General features: G+C 42.7%; 1 protein-coding gene across 10 annotated transcripts in view; it reads left to right on the top strand.

The window, feature by feature from the left end:
* The window catches only part of LOC135510759 (collagen alpha-1(XXV) chain), a 127,845-nt gene that overhangs the window by 86,941 nt on the left and 19,631 nt on the right, over window positions 1-21,273 (top strand). For 8 of the 10 annotated variants that reach the window (XM_064931941.1, XM_064931940.1, XM_064931943.1 and 5 more), the window contains 13 exons: window positions 285-347; window positions 1,281-1,349; window positions 2,567-2,611; window positions 2,911-2,955; window positions 3,993-4,070; window positions 7,819-7,842; window positions 8,844-8,888; window positions 8,974-9,018; window positions 9,239-9,319; window positions 9,531-9,593; window positions 9,839-9,889; window positions 19,394-19,420; window positions 19,994-20,074. In XM_064931941.1, coding sequence (XP_064788013.1) covers window positions 285-347; window positions 1,281-1,349; window positions 2,567-2,611; window positions 2,911-2,955; window positions 3,993-4,070; window positions 7,819-7,842; window positions 8,844-8,888; window positions 8,974-9,018; window positions 9,239-9,319; window positions 9,531-9,593; window positions 9,839-9,889; window positions 19,394-19,420; window positions 19,994-20,074 — 717 coding nt within the window. The remainder of the gene's footprint in view (window positions 1-284; window positions 348-1,280; window positions 1,350-2,566; window positions 2,612-2,910; window positions 2,956-3,992; window positions 4,071-7,818; window positions 7,843-8,843; window positions 8,889-8,973; window positions 9,019-9,238; window positions 9,320-9,530; window positions 9,594-9,838; window positions 9,890-19,393; window positions 19,421-19,993; window positions 20,075-21,273) is intronic. The other 2 variants (XM_064931939.1, XM_064931946.1) reach the window with 2 other exon arrangements.

Here is a 21,273-nt window from a genome sequence, read left to right as displayed (position 1 = left end):
AGTGTGGAGTGGTTGAAAAACTAGTTTTAGTTACTCCATTATGTAAACTTCCGACTTCAACTGTACAGTATATACAGTTAAGCTAAATACACTTAAGTTAGGGCTTGCTTAGACTGCCCTTGAATTGAATTCCGAGAGGAGTGCATGTGTGTGTGTGCACCCATGAGTACCTGTGTACCTCATTTACTCAACCCTTTACTAAATCTTCTTTGTTGAAATAAAAAATAATAACAGAGTAAATTAGCTATTTTATGACACATCTCTTATCTCCTTCCTGATTACAGGGTGAGCCTGGATTCCTAGGACCTCAGGGAGAACCAGGGCTCCCAGGACTACCGGGAACCAAGGTACGTTTCAATTTGATCAATAACAGTCAAATATGGGTCATAAACCATGTATGCCTTGCATATACAGTAGTGTGTGAGTGGATGGCTAACACAAACAGATGGGTGAGTGTGGGTTGTTAAAAGAGGGTTATCCGAGAATGCTGTATCAAGGTAAATAAAATGACAATCAGATCTATCACTGTCATTGTCATGGTCATTTATAACTTAGTAAACTTTAGGAGACCTAACAAAAGGCCTTACCTAGAAAAACTTCCAAAAGGACTAATTTGAGGCAGTTACTCTGGCTTAACTGTACTACTGAAATAGATTTTGAGCGCAAAGCTAATGATATGTGCGCCAGGTTTGTGCAATGTGGGTATGATATGGGTGTCATTGACCAGGCCTATACCCATGCTAGAGAGACTGAATGTTAAAACCTACTCAATGGCACGAATGGAAACCAGGACAAATCAACCCCATGATTGTTTTTTTCCCACGGACTACAGCCCATGCGACCGTGATCTTGCAGAGTTACTCCACCCCAAGAATTTCATTTGGTGAAAGGCTCGGCACATGTATACTCAGGCTGACAGGCTCTCATTCAGGCAAATGAGAAATAGTTGCATTCAGGCTATCCTGAAGGCCAAAGTTAGTTACTTTAATTCAGTTGGTGGTACAGTAACCGAAAAAGGTTAGGAACCACTGTAGTAGGAGATACAGTATGTTGCTTGACTCAACATAAATTTTTACACATGGAATCCTGAAACCTGAAGATTGGCCAACCCTCCAAGCTGAAAATAATTAGTAATGCAAGCATCTCAGTTTGGTTGACCTCTCAGACAAGTGCGTTCATGTAATGATGAGATGGGCATTCCATCCATGGGTAAAAGGGTCAGCGAGAGAGTCCTCCAGGCCCCAGTCCCTGAAAGTGTCTTTCTTCTCTTTTGTCTGTAGGGCGAGCGAGGGGAACTTGGTCCACCAGGCAAGGGAGAGCGGGGCGAGCCTGGACAGGCCGGTCAAAAGGTCAGTGTTGGGGGGCTGGCCTGGGACACGAGAGTGAGAGACCATTCAGTGATGTGATTTGAGCAAGAGATTCAAGCAAGTGCATGTTCTTTATCTAACATTCTAAGCTCTACCTTTTCGATCATTGGTACAGCATTTGATGCTCTCGACTGCCTTTTATGTTTCCAAAGGTGCAAGGTGAAGCAAGCCTTGACTTCACAGAAGACTAGGAAGGTTCTGATAAACTAGAAAGATTCAGTAAATTAAGGTTTTTACAAACTTTGATCAATGGTAGAGGCCTTCCTTATATTACACATTGATCAAGTAACATATTCTGCTTTGTATGCATTCAGAATATTGGCTTAAAGGGGCAGTGCAGTCTGTGCAGTTTTATACAGTGAGCACCTGAAGTTTTGGGACAGTGACACATTTTTTGTTGTTTTGATTCTGTACTCCAGCACTTTCGAATTGAAATTATACTTTGAGGTTGAACCGTTTAGAAATTACAGCACTTTTTGAACATAGTCCCACCATTTTAGGTGTTGGGACTACAGTTCCACCATAGGCCCACCATTTTACTGTATGTGTATTAGTAGTATTTGGTCCTATATTCACAGCATGCAATGACTACCCCCAAGACATGTTAACCTCTCACCATTACAATAACAGGGTAGGTTAGCATTTTTTGTATGATATTTGTGCTTCTGTATCTTTCTCACTCAGATTTTCACATTTTATTCAGGAGTATCCATAATCATCAATGTTTAGAAACAATACAAACAACTCCAAAATGACACAATATATTATCGACCATTAATTTCTATTGGGCACAAAATAATCTGAAACATAATCTGAAACAATTAAATAGAAAATTTGTCCAAAATGTGTAGAGTCACAAGCTTAAACCCTCAATTTGCAGGGACTGGACTTCAAAGAAACACATTTTGATTGGATTTCTTATTATGCCAAAAGTTAGATTTGATGAAGCAAACATAAACAATTCATCAACAATACAAGTATGGTTACCCTTCCGTAACACCTTTGGTTTAATGTGATACTCCTAATATGATGTGGACTGGAAAATGTTTTAAGTCAGAGCATGTAAGATGCTTAGTCATACAAATGCCTATTTGTAGTATGGCCCTGACTTACAATCAAACGTGTTTGCTCATACTGAGGGGATCATGTGGTGACTTACTACTCTCCTGATGCTACTTGTCTGTCTACCTCTCCTGCAGGGGGGGCCAGGAGAGGCAGGGAACCCAGGCCCTAGAGGTTCAAAGGTCAGTGCATGACACCTGATTATTTTTATTTTTTTATGACATATCTACAGTTCCACTATGGCTGATGATGATTAGCCAACACTGATATATTGAGGAATCAGTCTAGGGAACAATTACAAAGTGCACTCTGCACATTCCCAATGAGTAAATGTTCATGGGGAAAATAAAACAAATGGCATTGTCAGCAAATGGATTATGTATTATTCTACTCTGTTTTAAGCCACTGTAGGTCTGTTTGTGATACATTACTGTACTCCATGCATGTTCCTACATCTTACAGCCTTTTCTTACTAACTCAGGGAGAGACAGGAGACAAGGGAGACCTGGGCTCTATGGGACCATGGGTGAGTACACTCAATAGAATATAAAAAACAACAACATAATATATCAGTAAAGTTACACTTGTTGCACTTGTTACTAGTAGGGCACTGAATACTCAATAAACACTAGAGGACATTGTTCATCCTCATATGTCATATTGAGAACATTTCTATTACACACAACTTTGTATACAAAAACAAAGAACAATGCACTTTTTGAGTTGCTCTTCCCCCATGTGCATCGTCAGTGAAACTTGGTACTAAAAGCCTAGTATCCACCAGAGGGGAGTGTTGCACTAGTGGCACTATTGATATTGTACTTGTATTACATTATATACTATACCCGTATCCTGCTCTGACTGATTTAACTATCAGAGGTGTCAATGTTTTGATAAAGAGTACCAAAAGATGATTTGTCATCTGTTTCTATTACTGCAGACTCCATGGGCACAAACTTGTTTGAACTATGCAATGAAAATAAACAAACTGTGGGGAAATATAATGCTAAACTCCACCATGCAAATCCTCTGAGATGAATTTCATTAAGTTGAGGAGATCAAATACATTAAAATAATCGTTTTGATATTAAATTATTACCTCTGTCAACCTAAGATGCATCCTGGTATTATCCTAAAGAAAATACAGTAATTAGGCAGGCACCTGATAACTATATAGGCCTATTGTCAAAAGCATAATACAGCTACTGTAGTAGGTAAAAGCTGTGTACTGGAAAATGTTGGTAGTGCATGAATTTAGGCCTTGTGTTGCTCATGTGAATATCCTTGTTTGGGGGGGGGGTTCAGAGCAGCCAAATAAGTCACATATGAACAAAATATAATACAATCCTAAAAATAAATAAAAATCTCCAAATAGAGCACCTTCAAAACTGTGATGATCTGTTTTTTGACATGCAAATATTTTTGGGGATTGTATTAATGGTGGACAAATGAATTAAATACTAAAGATTGTTTTGAGTAAACTATGCCTTTAAAATATTGTATTGATGTTTAATTATATTGAACTTGGATTTTAATTAACATCTAAATGTTAAACACACGCAGGGACCCCCTGGGCAGAAAGGTGACCAAGGAGCCACTGAAATCATTGATTACAACGGGAACATCCAAGAAGCTTTACAGGTCAGAAACATGATGGTCTCCAGCTTAAAGGAAAGATTCACCCATTTTGAATGTTATGTTGCTTTTGTGCTTCTCTGAGCGATGTTCTACCGATTCCCGATTCCCGCTCTCACTACACTGGAAGTTAATAGGATTAAGACTTTTAGAACTCAAAAATGTCTATCATACATGTCAAATTTAAATCTTGGCCGATGTCATTACGTGGGAGGTTGTCTTCTCTCGAATGAGGCATTGATCATATTTTTGCGATATTCCTTACCTCGAGAAATATGTCATTTAAAAGAGGGTCCACCATATGTCTGACATTTGTCTACCTCTTCGGTCAAGGCACATCGATCTCCAGGTTGAACATAGTGATATTGTAGATCCCTTTATTGATGCAGCTTGTTTAGGCAATTTTACAGCCAATTAGCTACTTCACATGCTGATATTGACAATTGTATTATTGTGTCTAACTACAGTGCCTTCAGAAAGTATTCACACCGCTTGACTTTTTCCACATTTTGTTATGTTACAAAGTGGGATTAAAATACTCTGTAATGTCAGTGGAAGAAAAATTCTATCATTTGTAAAAAAATTTGTAAAAATATATATATATATATATATATATATATATATATATATATATATATATATATATATATATACATATATATATATAAAATTATATACACTATACACTGAGTGTACAAAACATTAGGAACACCTTTTCTTTGCATAACAGACTGACATGGTGTATACAGGTGAAAGCTGTGATCCGTTCAATCAGTGGAGATTAATGAAAAGGAGAAAGGTTAAAGAAGGATTTTTAAGCCTCGAGACAATTGAGACATGGATTGTGTATGTGTGCCATTTGTATTATTCCGGATTCCCATTAGATACTTTATATATATGTACATATAGAAAGAGGGTACCTGGTTTCTGTATTCATTATTATTATTTGCGTTTATTTTAACAGTGAAAACATATTGAGACCTAGGTCTCTTTTACAATAAAATGCAAAAATACAGTCATGGGTAGCACAAATAAAACATCACAAATCACTCAGAAAAACTGTTACATTCCTCCACAAATAAGTTCCCAATAATTTCTTTAAATTGCCCGAATGGCACTAGAACATCAAGATGAAATTAAATTTGAATTTTGTTCCAGCATAAAACTAAAAGCAGATTTATCTAGCTCCATGGAGACCTGAGGAACCTCAAGAGTTAAACAATCTTGTGAACTCTATACTTCAACAACAAAGTTAGATAAGAAGGAATTTTATGAAGTAGGGCCTTGTAAACATAAAGGGAGTAATGTAGAGATCTTCAGGTCTTCAGATCTTCAGCCAACCTTTGGATACAGCATGCAGTGATGAGTATCAAAACTGTCACCTGTAGCAAAACAAAGGGCACTATGCTAGATGGCTGTCACACGGGACTAGGTGTGTGGAGGAATCAGACACAGAGAGAGAGAGTAACTGAGTTGAAGTGCTTTACTCTTGCACACCAAAATAATAAGCCCAATAAAATACAGGGCGCAGGACACTATACAAGACAACCCAAAAACCACAGGGTGTCAAGTAAAGGAAAGAAAATACACCACTACCTAACATGCACACACGTAACATTAAGACAATCCTGCACAAAACAAAGGCGGGTCAAACTACTACATATAGGGAAGCTAATTAAACCAAAATAAACACAGGTGAAACTAATAAGACAAAACCAACAGACAAACGAAAAAGGGATCGGTAGCGGCTAGTAGGACGGGGACGACAACCGCCGAGCACCGCCCGAACAGGCAGAAGAGCCAACTTCGGCGGAAGTCGTGACAGGAGAGAACACATGAAACGAGGGGTTAATACGGTAATACCTAGGAAGTTGTAACCTGTAACACACCTTGTTTATTCTCCTCGGGACATTGAACGGCCCCACACACTGCGGCCCCAGCTTCCGACAGGGCAGGCGGAGGGGCAGGTTTAGGGTCGAGAGCCAGACCCTGTCCCCCGGTGCAAACACGGGGGCCTCACCGCGGTGCTGGTCAGCGCTCCTCTTCTGCCGTTCTCCCGCTAACCTTAGCGATTCCTGGACGGCTTTCCAGGTGTCCTTGGAGCACTGTACCCATTCCTCTACTGCAGGAGCCTCGGTCTGGCTCTGATGACATGGGGCTAGGACCGGCTAGTAACCTAACACACACTCAAAAGGGGACATGTTCGTTGAGGAGTGGCGGAGGGAGTTCTGAGCGAGCTCACTCCAAGGAACAAACCTCGCCCACTCACCAGGCCGGTCCCGGCAATATGACCGCAGAAACCTGCCCACATCCTGGTTTACGCGCTCCACCTGCCCATTACTCTCGGGGTGAAAACCCGAGGTTAAGCTGACCGAGACCCCCAGTCTCTCCATAAACGCCCTCCAAACTCTGGACGTGAATTGGGGGCCCCGATCAGAAACGATGTCCTCAGGCACCTGATACTGCCGGCAGACATGGGTTAACAAGGCAGGCAGGGCCGTAGGGAGACCGGGCAATGGGATGAGACGACAGGTTTTGGTTTTGTGGGTTATTGTCTATGTGTAAGTTGCATGTCAGCACTTGTTGTATTAGCTTCATGTTCGTTTTGTTATTTTGTTAGTTTGTTTAGTGTTCTTCGTTAATTAAAGAAGATGTATTCATATCACGCCATATCACACCTTGGTCTCCTCACTATGACGAACGTGACAATATGGCTGTAATGTAACAAATTGTGGAAAAAGTCAAGGGGTCTGAATACTTTCTGAAGGCACTGTACATGATGAGATGATTATGGATACGCAGTCAGGCATCGATCATCATGTCACCAGAATAAGACCCTCCATCTTCATTGGAAAGGAACATCAAGATCACCTTAACTTATTTCATCTGTAGGGTAATAAACTGCATGGTTTCCTGAGTCATAATGTGAGGACCACACACCGTATAATCGCGTGACTCCAAGTTTACTTCAATATGATGGTTATTATATCAATATTTGTGCATAAAGGCATTTCACCACCATTTCTTGCATAATATATTTTATTGATAGAAAGAGATCCTACCATTTTGAACGAACACATTATATGTCGGCATTTATACAATTCTAGCATAACGACCTGTTTTCATCACAGCTGTCGTGATTTTTTTATTATACGTTATGACTTTACTCGCATAAAAACTGTGGATGGAAACGTGGTTACAGTAAATTATAGGAATTTGTGGTTTTGGGTGGATTTTTCCTTTAAGTTAAACATTAATGTCTGGCCAATTGTGTTGCTTGCTGTACAGTATGTCCGTTTTGAGCTGCATTCCTTTTTGAGATAGATGAGTTGTTAGATGAACAAGATGAAGTACTATTTTGATTTTGGTTAATGGTCAAATATTTTTATGTGGCCCCCACCACAATCATGTCAAATTTACAGCATTAAAATTCCATATTCTTTAATGTTCTTGAAAATGTATAATTTTGTGCTTCAGTGGATGTCAGGCACTCTACTACAGTCCCCTTTTAAAGCATTATGACACCTTTACAACAGAGGAGCTCATTCTTATCCTACTATCTGACTAATAAAATTGCTTGTGAACCTACATCTGAGTACTGTACAATGCTTTCAAATACTCCAGACAGTTCAAATTCCATCTGGCACAGTTTGTATGCTAGGTTAGTGAAGAGGGAGAACTATAGCATGCTGACAGGTTTATTTCGTGCATAATCAGTTATCTTATCTTTTGCCTCCTCCCTGGCCGACTACAGAAGATTACCACTATTACAGTGACGGTAATTCACCTCTATTCTGTTTAAGTGATGTACCATTGACCCGTCATGAATCCAACCCTACCCTGCCCTTCCCTGCTCATTATCCTCTTTTCCCAGCTAACATGTAACTCCCACACATTGTTGCTTAACACTAAGACAACAATAATTCCTAAATGACGTGTTTGTGCTTCCCAGATCTGTTTGTACTTTTTGGAACTCCATTGCTGTCATTGTCAAGCCAAACTGTTTGGTATTATGACAGGGAATGACAAGGAGTTAGCATGATAGCACAAACAGACTGGCACTCAGGCTACCATGTATCACCTTTCATGGCAATATGTGTAACCTAGAAAGTTCATGTGTATTAACAGATTAATATTTAATAATGCTTAATATTGTTGAACATATTCACATTTTCTGGCTTATGGTGATCTCAGGTTCCTTGGTACCTTCTAATTATATTAAAGTACACCTATCAAATTAACTTTGCTATACTGTAAATAGGCACTTATTTTCAGAGGATATGGAGATTGTTTTAAACATAAGAAATAAGATGATCTCCTGATTATGTTAGTTGCAGTTGACCCACACTATCCTTGTGACCTTGGTGAAGGAATTGTTATGATCTCTTTGCATCATCATTGTCATGTTAATGTTCAATTGATTTGTAACATGTGTAAGGATATGTTTGTGTCTATCTACTCTATTTCAGTCAATTTGAGTGATGAGTTTACAAATTGTCCATTATTTTCTATTTATTTGCAGCATTGACTGAATTGGAGTGGAATTGACACCAACCCTGGCCTATATTCATGTACTACATGTGTATTTTATTTTTATTTAACCTTTATTTAACTAGGCAAGTCAGTTAAGAACAAATTCTTATTTACAATGATGGCCTACCGAGGAACAGTGTGTTAACTGCCTTGTTCTGGTTACTGGCCCAACGCTCTAACCACTACGCTACCTGTCGTCCCGTATATGATGGTAATAACAATAGAATATTTATCTTGTGAATCTAGGGTCCCCCTGGGCCTCCTGGACTATCAGGACCAGCGGGAATCAAGGTAATCCATCACTCTCTGTGAGCGTTCGTATGTGTGTGTGCAGCAAGCAGCGAAATCCATTGCCAAAATCCATTCTCCATTTCAGGGAGATCAAGGCATGCCTGGCCTCCCTGGACTGGACGGTGAAAGGGTAAGTAGACCCAGATGTCTCAGTACCCAGTCATGCCTAGTAAAGATATAGGCCATCAAAAGCCATTCTTGAAGATTTACATTTTACATTGGAGTTCCTAATTAATCATAAATCAAATATGAGGGAGGAAGACATACAGTACTCCAGGAATTTAGTTTGACACCCCTGCAATACATTTTCCCATTCTGATTGTCATTCTGATCACTCTACCTCTGCCCAGGGTTTCAAAGGTTCCAAAGGAGACATGGGAATCCCTGGCACATCTGGAGATAAAGGAACTGTTGGTTTACCTGGTTTACCAGTAAGAGTCTGTCGACTAATCTTAACACATATGAAATTATTCCTGACACCAATAAGTGATAGCAAATAGCTTCAACGTTGATAATAACCACTATAACTTCCTTCTGTAGGACAGCATTTACAGATAAGATATGCTGACTGTTGATTTTTTAAGTCTTGAACACTTTGAGCAGCATTTTTTAGAATGTCATAATGAATGTTCTGTTTCTTAGGGTGTCAATGGATTGAAAGGAGATAAGGGTGATTCTGGTCTGCCTGGTCCCGAAGGGCCCTCAGTAAGTTAACTCAAAACGGACATACAAATGTATTACATCTACACATGGCAAACCATTTATTCAAGATACCAATAAAGCATCAGGGAGGTTCCTTCACGCTTAGGTTTTCTCACTTCATAGGCCTGGAACGGTCAGTGTATGATCTTACTGTGCTGTATGATGACAAAATCTATATAATTGAGATTATGTAACCATTTGAGTAACATTGGTTCAACCTGATTGGATTGTCTCCCTCTCACATGCAGATTATTGGCCAACCTGGAGCACCTGGGCCCCATGGCCCCCCAGGCCCCATGGTGAGTTGTCCCCCTAAATCAAGGTTGGGCAGTTCCAGTCCTCAAGGGCCTTATTTGTGTCACACACACACATCTTATTAAACAAATTGTAATTGTGGTCTAAAGTGAAGACTATTAGTTGATTATTTGAATCAGGTGTGTTAATGTTCGGTTGGAGTAAAAGTGTGACACCCTCGAGAACCAGAGCTGCAACCCATAGCCTAGAACATCCACTACACTCTTAGGAAAAAAAAGGGTTCGAAAAGGTTTCTTCGGTCCCCATAGGGGGACCCATTTTGGTTCAAGGTTGATCCCTTTTGGGTTCCATGTAGAGCCCTCTGTGAAAACGGTTTTATATGGAATCAAAAAGGGTTCTTCAAAATGGGACAAAATAACCTAGAGAGCACCTTTTTTTCTGAGTGATAAACAACTAAAATGCATCTCTGGCTCGTCTATGCAGTGGCCAAGAGGCATATTGCCATACAAGGAAATGTAAGTGCACCCAGACAGCCAGTCAAATTTTAGATTGCCGGTGAATTTTGGATTCAGTGTCATGGCGTTTCAGTCTAAGCTGTAATAATGTGTCATGTAGATGAAATAACAAGACCCTGAAGTTATTGTTCATGCTGATGTTGTTGTTCATGCAATATGTGTCATAGTTAAAAGAGACAATATGGTACCACCTTTTTCTTAAAGCTGTACATGTCAGAAGGTGAATGTAGCTGGTGCATGAAGTCAGGCGCAGGAGAGCAAAATGGGTAGCAACGTACTTTACTCAAAAATAAAGGCACAAGGTAACAAATACACTTGACCAATAACAAAACGGTAAATATTACGCACGGGTGACAACAGCACCCGTCGAGAAACCAGCCATCATGTACTGAAGTGAACATAGAAACAATCACGTACAAAAACATGGGGGAAACAGAGGGTTAAATACATGAACATGTAATTGGGGAATGAAAACCAGGTGTGTAGAAAACAAAGACAAAATCAATGGAAAATGAAAGGTGGATCAGCGATGGCTAGAAGACCGGTGACGTCGACCGCCGAACACCACACGAACAAGGAGAGGGACCGACTTTGGGAGAAGTCGTGACAGTACCCCCCCTTGACGCACGGCTCCAGCAACACGCCAACACCGGCCTCGGGGACGACCCGGATGGTGAGGCTCAGGGCGAGACAGTGGAACTCCTGTCTAACACGTCCTCCACTGGCACCCAGAATCTCTCCTCCGGACCGTACTCCTCCCACTCCATGAGATACTGAAGGCCCCTCGCCCGACGCCTCGAATCCAGTATGGATCGAACTGCATACGCCAGGGCCCCCTCGATGTCCAGAGGGGGTGGAGGAACCTCCCACACCTCAGACTCCTGGAGTGGACCAGCAACCACTGGCCTGAGGAGAGACACATGGATCGAGGGGTTAATTCGATAATCGGGGGAAAGCTGTAACCTGTAACGTACCTCGTTCAGTCTCCTCAGGACTTTGAATGGCCCCACAAACCGCGGGTCCAGCTTCCGGCAGGGCAGGCGGAGGGAGGTTTCGGGTCGAGAGCCAGACCCGGTCCTCCGGTGCGAACACCGTGGCCTCAATGCGGTGGCGATCTGCGCACGTTTTCTGGCGCCTCACGGCCCGCTGAAGGAGCACATGAGCGGCGTCCCATGTCTCCTCAGCGCGCCTAAACCAGTCATCCACCGCAGGAGTCTTGATCTGGCTCTGATGCCAAGGCGCCAGAACCGTCTGGTACCCCAGTACGCACTGGGAGGGGGAGAGGTTAGTGGAGAAGTGGCGGAGCGAGTTCTGGGCCATCTCTGCCCAGGGCACGAACGCCGCCCACTCCCCCGGCTGGTCTCCGCAATAGGACCGCAGAAACGTACCCACATCCTGGTTCACTCTCTCCACCTGCCCGTTACTCTCGGGATGAAAACCAGAGATAAGGCTGACCGAGACCCACAGACGTTCCATGAACGCCCTCCAGACCCTTGACGTGAACTGGGCACCTCGATCAAATACTATGTCCTCAGGCACCCCGTAGTGCCGGAAGATGTGTGTAAACAGGCCCTCCACAGTCTGTAGGGCTGTAGGGAGACCGGGCAAAGGGAGGAGAAGACAGGACTTAGAAAACCACAACGACCAGGATTGGGGTGTTACCCTGTGATGGAGGAAGATCCATTAGGAAATCCACCGACAGGTGCGACCACGGCCGTTGTGGAACGGGTAAGTGCTGTAACTTCCCTCTGGGCAAGTGCCTAGGGGCACTGGGCGCACACCAAGCAGGAGGAAACATAAACCCTCACGTCCTTAGCCAAAGTGGACCACCAGTACTGGACCACCAGTACTTCCCAGACAGCGCACTGTCCGACCGATGCCCGTATGACCAAAGGAAGGTGAGGAGTGGGCCCAATAGATCAAACAGTCGCGGACAGCAGACGGAACGTCAAGACGCCCAGCTGGACATTGGAGGGGAGTGGGCTCTGTACTTAACGCCCGCTCGATGTCCGCGTCCAGCAGCCTCGGACGCGTCCACTATGAACGCCAAAGAAGGATCCGGATGAGCCAGCATGGGAGCCGAGGTAAACAGAGCCCTCAGCTGACCAAAAGCCCTGTCAGCTTCAGCTGACCACTGCAAACACACCAGTCCCCCCTTCAGCAGTGAGGTAATGGGAGCCGCTACCTGACCAAAGCCCCGGATAAACCTCCGGTAGTAGTTGGCTAACCCTAGAAACTGCTGCACTTCCTTTACCGTGGTGGGAGTCGGCCAATTACGCACGGCTGAAATGCGGTCACTCTCCATCTCCACCCCTGAAGTGGAAATGCGGTACCCTAGGACTGTTGGAAAAACAGACATTTCTCAGCCTTAACATACAGGTCATGCTCCAACAGTCGACCAAGCACCCTGCGCACCAGGGACACATGTAGCGGAGTACAGTATATCAGGATGTCATTAATATACACCACTACACCCTGCCCGTACAGGTCCCTGAAAATCTTGTCTACAAAGGCCTAGAAGACTGATGGAGCATTCATCAAACCGTATGGCATGACAAGGTACTCATAGTGCCGTGAGGTGGTACTGAAATCTGTCTTCCACTCGTCTCTCTCCCGGATACGCACCAGGTTGTAAGCGCTCCTGAGATCCAAATTGGTGAAGAAATGCGCCCCGTGCATTGACTCAATCGCACTGGCTATGAGAGGTAGTGGGTAACTGTACCTAACAGTGATCTGGTTGATACCTCGATAGTCAATATACGGGCGCAGACCTCCATCCTTCTTCTTCACAAAAAAGAAACTCGAGGAGGCAGGTGAAGTGGAGGGCCGAATGTACCCCTGCCCCAGGGATTTAGAGACATATGTTTCCATAGCCGCCATCTCCTCCTGTAACAAGGGATACACCTGACTCCTGGGAACTGCTGTGTCTACCAGGAGATTTGTCGCACAATCCCAACATCGATGTGGTGGTAATTGAGTCACCTTTTTCTTTACAGAAGGCGAGAGCCAAATCGGCATATTCAGATGGGATGCGCACAATGGAGACCTGGTCTGGACTTTCCACCATAGTCACCCCAACGGAAACCCCTGAACACCTCCCCGAGCACTCTCGTGACCACCCCGTGAGAGCCCTCTGTTGCCACGAAATAGTGGGGTCATGACAGGCCAACCAGGGTATGCCCAGCACCATGGGAAACACAGAAGAGTCAATAAGGAAAAAAACTGATTTTCTCCTTGTGATCCTCCCACGTCACCATGCCCAGTGAAGCGGTGGCCTCCCTAATTAGCCCTGACCCTAATGGTCGACTATCTAGTGCGTGAACTGGGAAGGGCATATCCACTGGAAAAATAGGGATCCCTAAACTATGGGCAAATGATCTGTCAGTAAAGTGCCTTATTCTGGGAATGCGGGTAAAACTCTAGAAAATTAATATACACAAACATGTGTGCAACAGAGAGCTCTGGGTGAGCCTGGTGCCGACTCACCTGGGGTGACACAAAAGTGCCCTGCCTGCTGCCTCGACTCCCAGAGGTACCTCTCCTTAACCGACCGGCAGTGTGCCATCTGCGGCCACAGATGGTGCATGGACCGGCCCCTCCTCCGGTCTCCCTACGTGCAGCATCTCCCAGCTCCATGGGTGTAGGAGCTGCTGCTGGACGCGCTCCTCGATCCCTAATCCGAGGGTGTTTGCTCCTGCTGACTCCATATGGGTTGGTGCATGATTCTGTCAGAAGGTGAGTGTAGCTGGTGCATGAAGTCAGGCGCAGGAGAGCAAAATGAGTGAGCAACGTACTTTACTCAAAATAAAGGCACAAGGTAACAAATACACTTGACCAATAACAAAACGGTAAATATTACGCACGGGTGAAAACAGCACCAGTCGAGATACCAGCCATCATGTACCGAAACAACCACGCACAAAACATGGGGGAAACAGAGGGTTAAATACATGAACATTTAATTGGAGGATGAAAACCAGGTGTGTAGAAAACAAAGACAAAACCAATGGAAAATGAAAGGTGGATCATCGATGGCTAGAAGACCGGTGAAGTCGACCGCTGAACGCCTCCAGAACAAGGAGAGGGACCAACTTCGGTGGAAGTCGTGACAGTATCGTGTGATATATCATGCCTTCCCACTGTCTGGTTGATTCCTGTAGATTACCTGCCCACTCATAACAGCTGACACACTGCCACTCATTACTCAGAGGCACCCACTCAAAATACACTTAACAAAAATATAAACGCAACATGCAACAATTTCAAAGATTTTACTGAGTCATATGACTGGGTATACAAATAGGCATCTGTTGGTCAGAGATATCTTTTTTTTTTAAGTGGGGGCGTGGATCAGAAATGTGTGCAAATGTGTGCCACCATTTGCCTCATGCAGCACGACACATCTCCTTTGCATATAATTGATCAGGTTGTTGATTGTGGCTTGTGGGATCTTGTCCCACTCCTCTTCAATGGTTGTGCGAAGTTGTGGTATATTAGCAGGAACTGGAACAAGCTGTTGTATACGTTGATCCAGAGCATCCAAACATGCTCAATGGGAGACATGTCTGGTTAGTCTGCAGGCCACGGAAGAACTGGGAAATGTTCATCTTTCAGGAATTGTGTACAGATCCTTGCAACATGGGGCCGTGCATTATCATGCTGAAACATGAGGCAATGGCGCCAGATGAATGGCACGATAATGGGTCTCGGGATCTCGGCACGGTATCTCTGTGCATTCAAATTGCCATTGATAAAATGCAATTGTGTTCGTTGTCACCATATACCCCATCTTGACAAAGCAAAACAGGTTTTTAGAATTTTTTGCAAATTTATTAAAAACAAAAAACAGATACCTTATTTACATAACTATTCAGACCCTTTGCTATGAGACTCGAAATTGAGCTCAGGTGCATCATGTTTCCATTGATCATCCTTGAGATTTTTCTACAAATTTATTGGTGTCCACCTATGGTAAATTCAATTGATTGATGTAACGGTTCTCGTCTGTCGAAGGAGAAGCGGACCAAAATGCAGCATGGTGGTTATTCATCTTATTTAATGAAAGGGAACTCGACATGAAATAACTAACAATACAAAATGACAAACGGAAAGTGGAAACCTATACAGCCTATCTGGTGAACAACAAACACAGAGACAGGAACAATCACCCACGAAACACTCAAAGAATATGGCTGCCTAAATATGGTTCCCAATCAGAGACAACGATAAACACCTGCCTCTGATTGAGAACCACTCCAGACAGCCATAGACTATGCTAGATACCCCACTAAACCACACACCCAATACCTAACAAAACCCCAAGACAAAACACACCACAATAAACCCATGTCACACCCTGGCCTGAGCAAATAAATAAAGACAAACACAATATATTTCGACCAGGGCGTGACACATGATTTGGAAAGGCACACACCTGTCTACATAAGGTCCCATTCTTAAATGGAAGAAGTTTGGAACTACCAAGACTCTGGCCACCCGGCCAAACTGAGCAATCGGGGGACAAGGGCCTTGGTCAGGGAGGACCCGATGGTCACTCTGACAGAGCTCTAGAGTTCCTCTGTGGAGATGGGAGAACCTTCCAGAAGGACAACCATCTCTGCAGCACTCCACCAATTAGGCCTTTATGGTAGAGTAGCCAGATGGAAGCAACTCTTCAGTAAAAGGCACATGACAGCCCTCTTGGAGTTTGCCAAAAGGCACCTAAAGACTCTCAGACCATGAGAAACAAGATTCTCTGGTCTGATGAAACCAAGATTGAACTCTTTGGCCTGATTGGCAAGTGTCAAGTCTTGAGGAAACCTGGCACCAACCCTACGGTGAAGCATGGTGGTGGCAGCATCATGCTGTGTCCTTGTGTGGCCCAGCCAGAGCCCGGATATGAACCCGATCGAACATATCTGGAGAACTGAAAATCACCGCTCACCATCCAACCTGACAGAGCTTGAGAGGATTTACAGAGAAGAATGGGAGAAACTACTCAAATACACGTGTGCTAAGCTTGTGGCGTCATACCCAAGAAGACTCAAGGCTGTAATCGCTGCCAAAGGTGCTTCAACAAAGTACTGCGGAAAGGGTTCGAGTACTTACAGTTGAAGTCAGAAGTTTACATACAACTTAGCCAAATACATTTAAACTCAGTTTTTCACAATTCTGGACGTTTAATCATAGTAAGAATTCCCTGTCTTAGGTCAGTTAGGATCACCAGTTTACTTTAAGAATGTGAAATGTCAGAAAAGTAGTAGAGAGAATGATTTATTTCAGCTTTTATTTATTTCCTCACATTCCCAGTGTGTCAGAAGTTTACATACACTCAATTAATATTTGGTTGCATTGCCTTTAAATTGTTTAACTTGGGTCAAATGTTTCAGGTAGCATTCCACAAGCTTCCCACAACAAGTTGGGTGAATTTTGGCCCATTCCTCCAGACAGAGTTGGTGTAACTGATTCAGGTTTGTAGGCCTCCTTGCTCGCACATGCTTTTTCAGTTCTGCCCAGGTCAGGGCTTTGTGATGGCCACTCTAATACCTTGATGTTGTTGTCCTTAAGCCATTTTGCCACAACTTTGGAAGTATGCTTGGGGTCATTGTCCATTTGGAAGACCCATTTGCGACCAAGCTTTAACTTCCTGACTGAGATGGGGGTTTTTTGTCTTGAGATGTTGCTTCAATATATCCACATCATTTTCCTGCGTCATGATGCCATCTATTTTGTGAAGTGTGCCAGTCTCTCCTGCAGCAAGCACCCCCACAAATTGATGCTGCTTCACTGTTGGGATGGTGTTCTTTGGATTGAAAGCCTCCCCCTTTTTCCTCCTAATATCATGATGGTCATTATGGCCAAATAGTTCTATTTTTGTTTCATCAGACCAGAGGACATTTCTCCAAAAGTTACAATCTTTGTTCCCATGTGTAGTTGCAAACCGTAGTCTGGCTTTTTTATGGCGGTTTTGGTGCAGTGGCTTCTTCCTTGCTGAGCGGCCTTTCAGGTTATGTCGATATAGGACTGGTTTTACTGTGGAAAAAGATACTTTTGTTCCTGTTTCCTCCAGCATCTTCACAAGGTCCTTTGCTCTTTGATTTCCATGTTTTGTATTAAAGTACGTTACCTCTAGGAGACAGAACGCCTCTCCTTCCTGAGCGGTATGGCGCCTGCCTGGTCACATGGTGTTTATACTTGCGTACTATTGTTTGTACAGATGGACGTGATTACCTTCAGGCGTTTGGAAATTGCTCCTAAGGATGAACCAGACTTGTGGAGGTCTACAATTGTTTTTCTGAGGTCTTGGCTGATTTCTTTTGATTTCCCCATGATGTCAAGCAAAGAGGCACTGACTTTGAAAGTAGGCCTTGAAACACATCCACTGGTCCACCTCCAATGGACTCAAATTATGTCAATTAGCCTATCAGAAGCTTCTAAAGCCATGACATCATTTTCTGGAATTTTCCAAGCTGTTTAAAGGCACAGTCAACTTAATATATGTAAGCTTCTCATCCACTTTAATTGTGATACAGTGAATTATAAGTGAAATAATCTGTCTGTAAACAATTGTTGGGAAAATGACTTGTGTCATGCACAAAGTAGATGTCCTAACCGACTTGCCAAAACTATAGTTTGTTAACATTTGTGGAATGATTGAAAAATTTGGTTTTAATGACTACAACCTAAGTGTATGTAAGCTTCTGACTTCAACTGTTTGTAAATGTGATATTTCAGTTTTTGTAAAATAAATAAAAAATATATATATATGTCAGCAAAAATGTATAAAAAACAGTTTTTGCTTCATCATTATGGGGCATTGTGTGTAGATTGATGAGAGAAAAGAACAGGCTGTAACCTATCAAAATGTGGAAAAAAGTCAAGGGGTCTGAATACTTTCCAAAGGCCCTGTAGTGGAAACTAGAATGAATCAGTGAAGAGCACACTAATCCAGTGTGCCAGTGGTCATCGAAGGTGAGCATTTGCCCACTGCAGTAAGTTACGACGCAAAACTGCAGTTAGGTCAAAACCCTGGTGAGGACGATGAGCACGCATATGAAACGGTTTCTGACAGGTTGTTGAAGAGGCCGGATGTGGAAGTCCTGGGCATTGTGTTGTGTGGCAAAACTGCACATTTTTGAGTGCTCTTTTAATGTCGACAGCACAAGTGCACCTGTGTAATGATCATGCTGTTTCATCAGCTTCTTGATATGCCACATCTGTCAGGTGGATAGATTATCTTGGCAAATGCAAAATGCTCACTAACAGGGATGTAAATAAATTTGTGGCCAAAATTTGAGTGTCTCAAATTATGCTGAGAAATATGTTGCACACTGCAGTACCTATCATCCTTGGGCATAGACAAAAGTCAAGTAATACAATTGTATGATTTTGTGGTTTTATATATCATAAGCAGTTGACAAAAATGATGTGTTCTGATTGTCAAACAAACTTGTCCTATTTGAGGTATCTTCCCAGACACAGAATAAGCCTAGTCCTGGGCTAAAAATATCCAATGCGAATGCTTATTAGTCAGGGACTAGGCTTAATATGTGTCTGGGTAACTGGCCCGATAACTACTATCCAAAGCCAAGTAGTCACATTTCATGATTTTATTTATGGTCAGGACTTGTCCTATCTGGAGTGTTAAGGGATTCTTGCACCTGAAATACTATGAGTCAGCAATCCACTTTTACTTATGGAAATCCGCTTTTCCCATTATCTGCATGTTCACTCAGCGATATAGGGCTAGTTATCTTCCCAGTGTTATTCCACAACAATGCCCACATAAACCTACTTGGATCAAACAGCAGAGGTACAGTAAAAGTTTATCATGGATCCACAAATAAGATAATGTATTGAGTTTCACAACCGTAGCTTCTTCTGAAGTGAACGCTCATAGCTTGCTCCTAATGCATATTCCTGAAACTGATATTTAGTAGGAAATTACATTAATTCCATGTCAAAATGTCATCAGGTCAAATGAATTGATACAACTCTTCAAAACACATGCATTTTCTTGATTCTGTTTTTCAGGGACCCCATGGCTTCCCTGGACCAAAGGTAAATCCAGATAAGAAAATTGCTTTTGCAATTTTGCAGATAAGACAGCTTGCTTTTGCTGTTATAAAATGCATGCAAAACACATTCAAATGTTAATAGTGTAACCATTAGATACATGTAATACCTTATTATACCTTTCCCTGTGGGGTACTGGCAAACTGTATACCATACTGCAAATTCCAATCTCCTGCACAGAAATCTGGGCTGTCATAGAATAGTTTGACCCAATCCCAATGCTCTCCTACCAAATGTTTTATGTAATTCTGCCAGGACAATGTGGCTGGACAAAATTATATTTGGTATTAATGAATTTGACTCTGGGGCGGTAGGTAGCTCTCTAGCCCAGCACAAATGTGCTGCTTCAGCTAATCAAAGTTTTTATGAGCAGTTGATTAGTTGAATTAGGGGTGTCGATACTGTGCTGGGACATAAGCCTGCACACCTTATAGTTATCCAGGACCAGGATCTGGGGAAATGGAGCTTGCAGCAGTATGTGTCTACTAAATTCTGTCCATCCACGTATTGCTCATCCCCTGCTCCTAAGTCAACCTCTGCCACTCCTCTTGTATTTAGGGGGAGGCTGGGAATCATGGTCTGAAGGGAGTACGCGGGGAGTCAGGGCACAAGGGAGACAGAGGACCCCTGGGCCTCCCCGTAAGTACAACACTCAGTCCTCCATCCTGAGAAATCATCTCACCACCTCAACCATGTCCTCCATTTTCCACCCCAAAACCCTCTCCTCTGCTTTCAGCCCCTGGTCTATTTCCTGCTGTTTGTGTGCATTCCTGCACAGTATATATTTATTTGTGTCTCTTTTGTGTCTGTATCTGTCTGTCTTCTCCTGCGTTTGTCTTTCTCCCTCCTTCACCTGCTTGTGCCAACAGCATTTCAACCTGCCTCCAGTGTTTCCCCGAGGATTTCTTTCACAAGTAGTGGCAAAGTTAGCGTAGGGTGGGGGGCATGCGGTCTCAGACCAAACTTTTTACAGGCTCTCCACTTCGCAGCAAAGACAACATTTTGCTGTTTTAAAGCAAATTTCCTGCAATTCTCCACATTGTGTCATGGGGCTGAGAAACAAATTCAGTTTCAAACCTCATTTACGGCAATTCTACACATTTTGCCATTGCTTATGCCGTGTTCTTATGCTATTTGATTGACTCAAATGTCATAATAAAATCAAAATCATGCAAATTTTTTTTATTCTCCCTGACTGTCAAGTTTTAATTTAGTTCTCAAAGATGATCTTGTTTAAAAAATATATATAGCTCCATTATCTTTTCTACATACTTTATACAGTTGAAGTCAGACGTTAACATACACCTTAGCCAAATACATTTAAACTAAGTTTTTCACAATGCCTGACATTTGATCCTGGTAAAAAATGCACTGTCTTAGGTCAGTTAAGATCACTACTTTATATTTAGAATGTGAAATGTCAGAATAATAGTAGAGAGAATTACTTATTTCTGTCAGCGTGTGTAAAAGAGATGAAGTCAGGTGCAGGAGAGTAGCATGATGTAAACAGGCTCACTATATTAAAGTTCCAAAACGAGAGCAGAACATTAAAAAATGCGCTCAAAAACAAGGAGCATAACAAAAGTAAAGCGCGTAAAAAGACACCACAGCAAAATGAAACAATTACACAGAAAACATGATGGGAAACAGAGGGTTAAATACAAGTAGCTTAATTGGGGAAATGAAAACCAGGTGTGTATGGAAAAAAGTGGATGGATATAAAAACGGATATATGAAAAATGGAGCGGCGATGGCTAGAAAGCCAGTGACGTCGATCGCCGAACGAACAAGGAGAGGAGCCGACTTCGGCGGACGTCGTCACAATTTCAGCTTTTATT

Source organism: Oncorhynchus masou, chromosome 23 (assembly GCF_036934945.1).
Source record: "Oncorhynchus masou masou isolate Uvic2021 chromosome 23, UVic_Omas_1.1, whole genome shotgun sequence".
NCBI lineage: Eukaryota > Metazoa > Chordata > Actinopteri > Salmoniformes > Salmonidae > Oncorhynchus > Oncorhynchus masou.
This window is presented reverse-complemented; position numbering and strand designations above follow the sequence as displayed.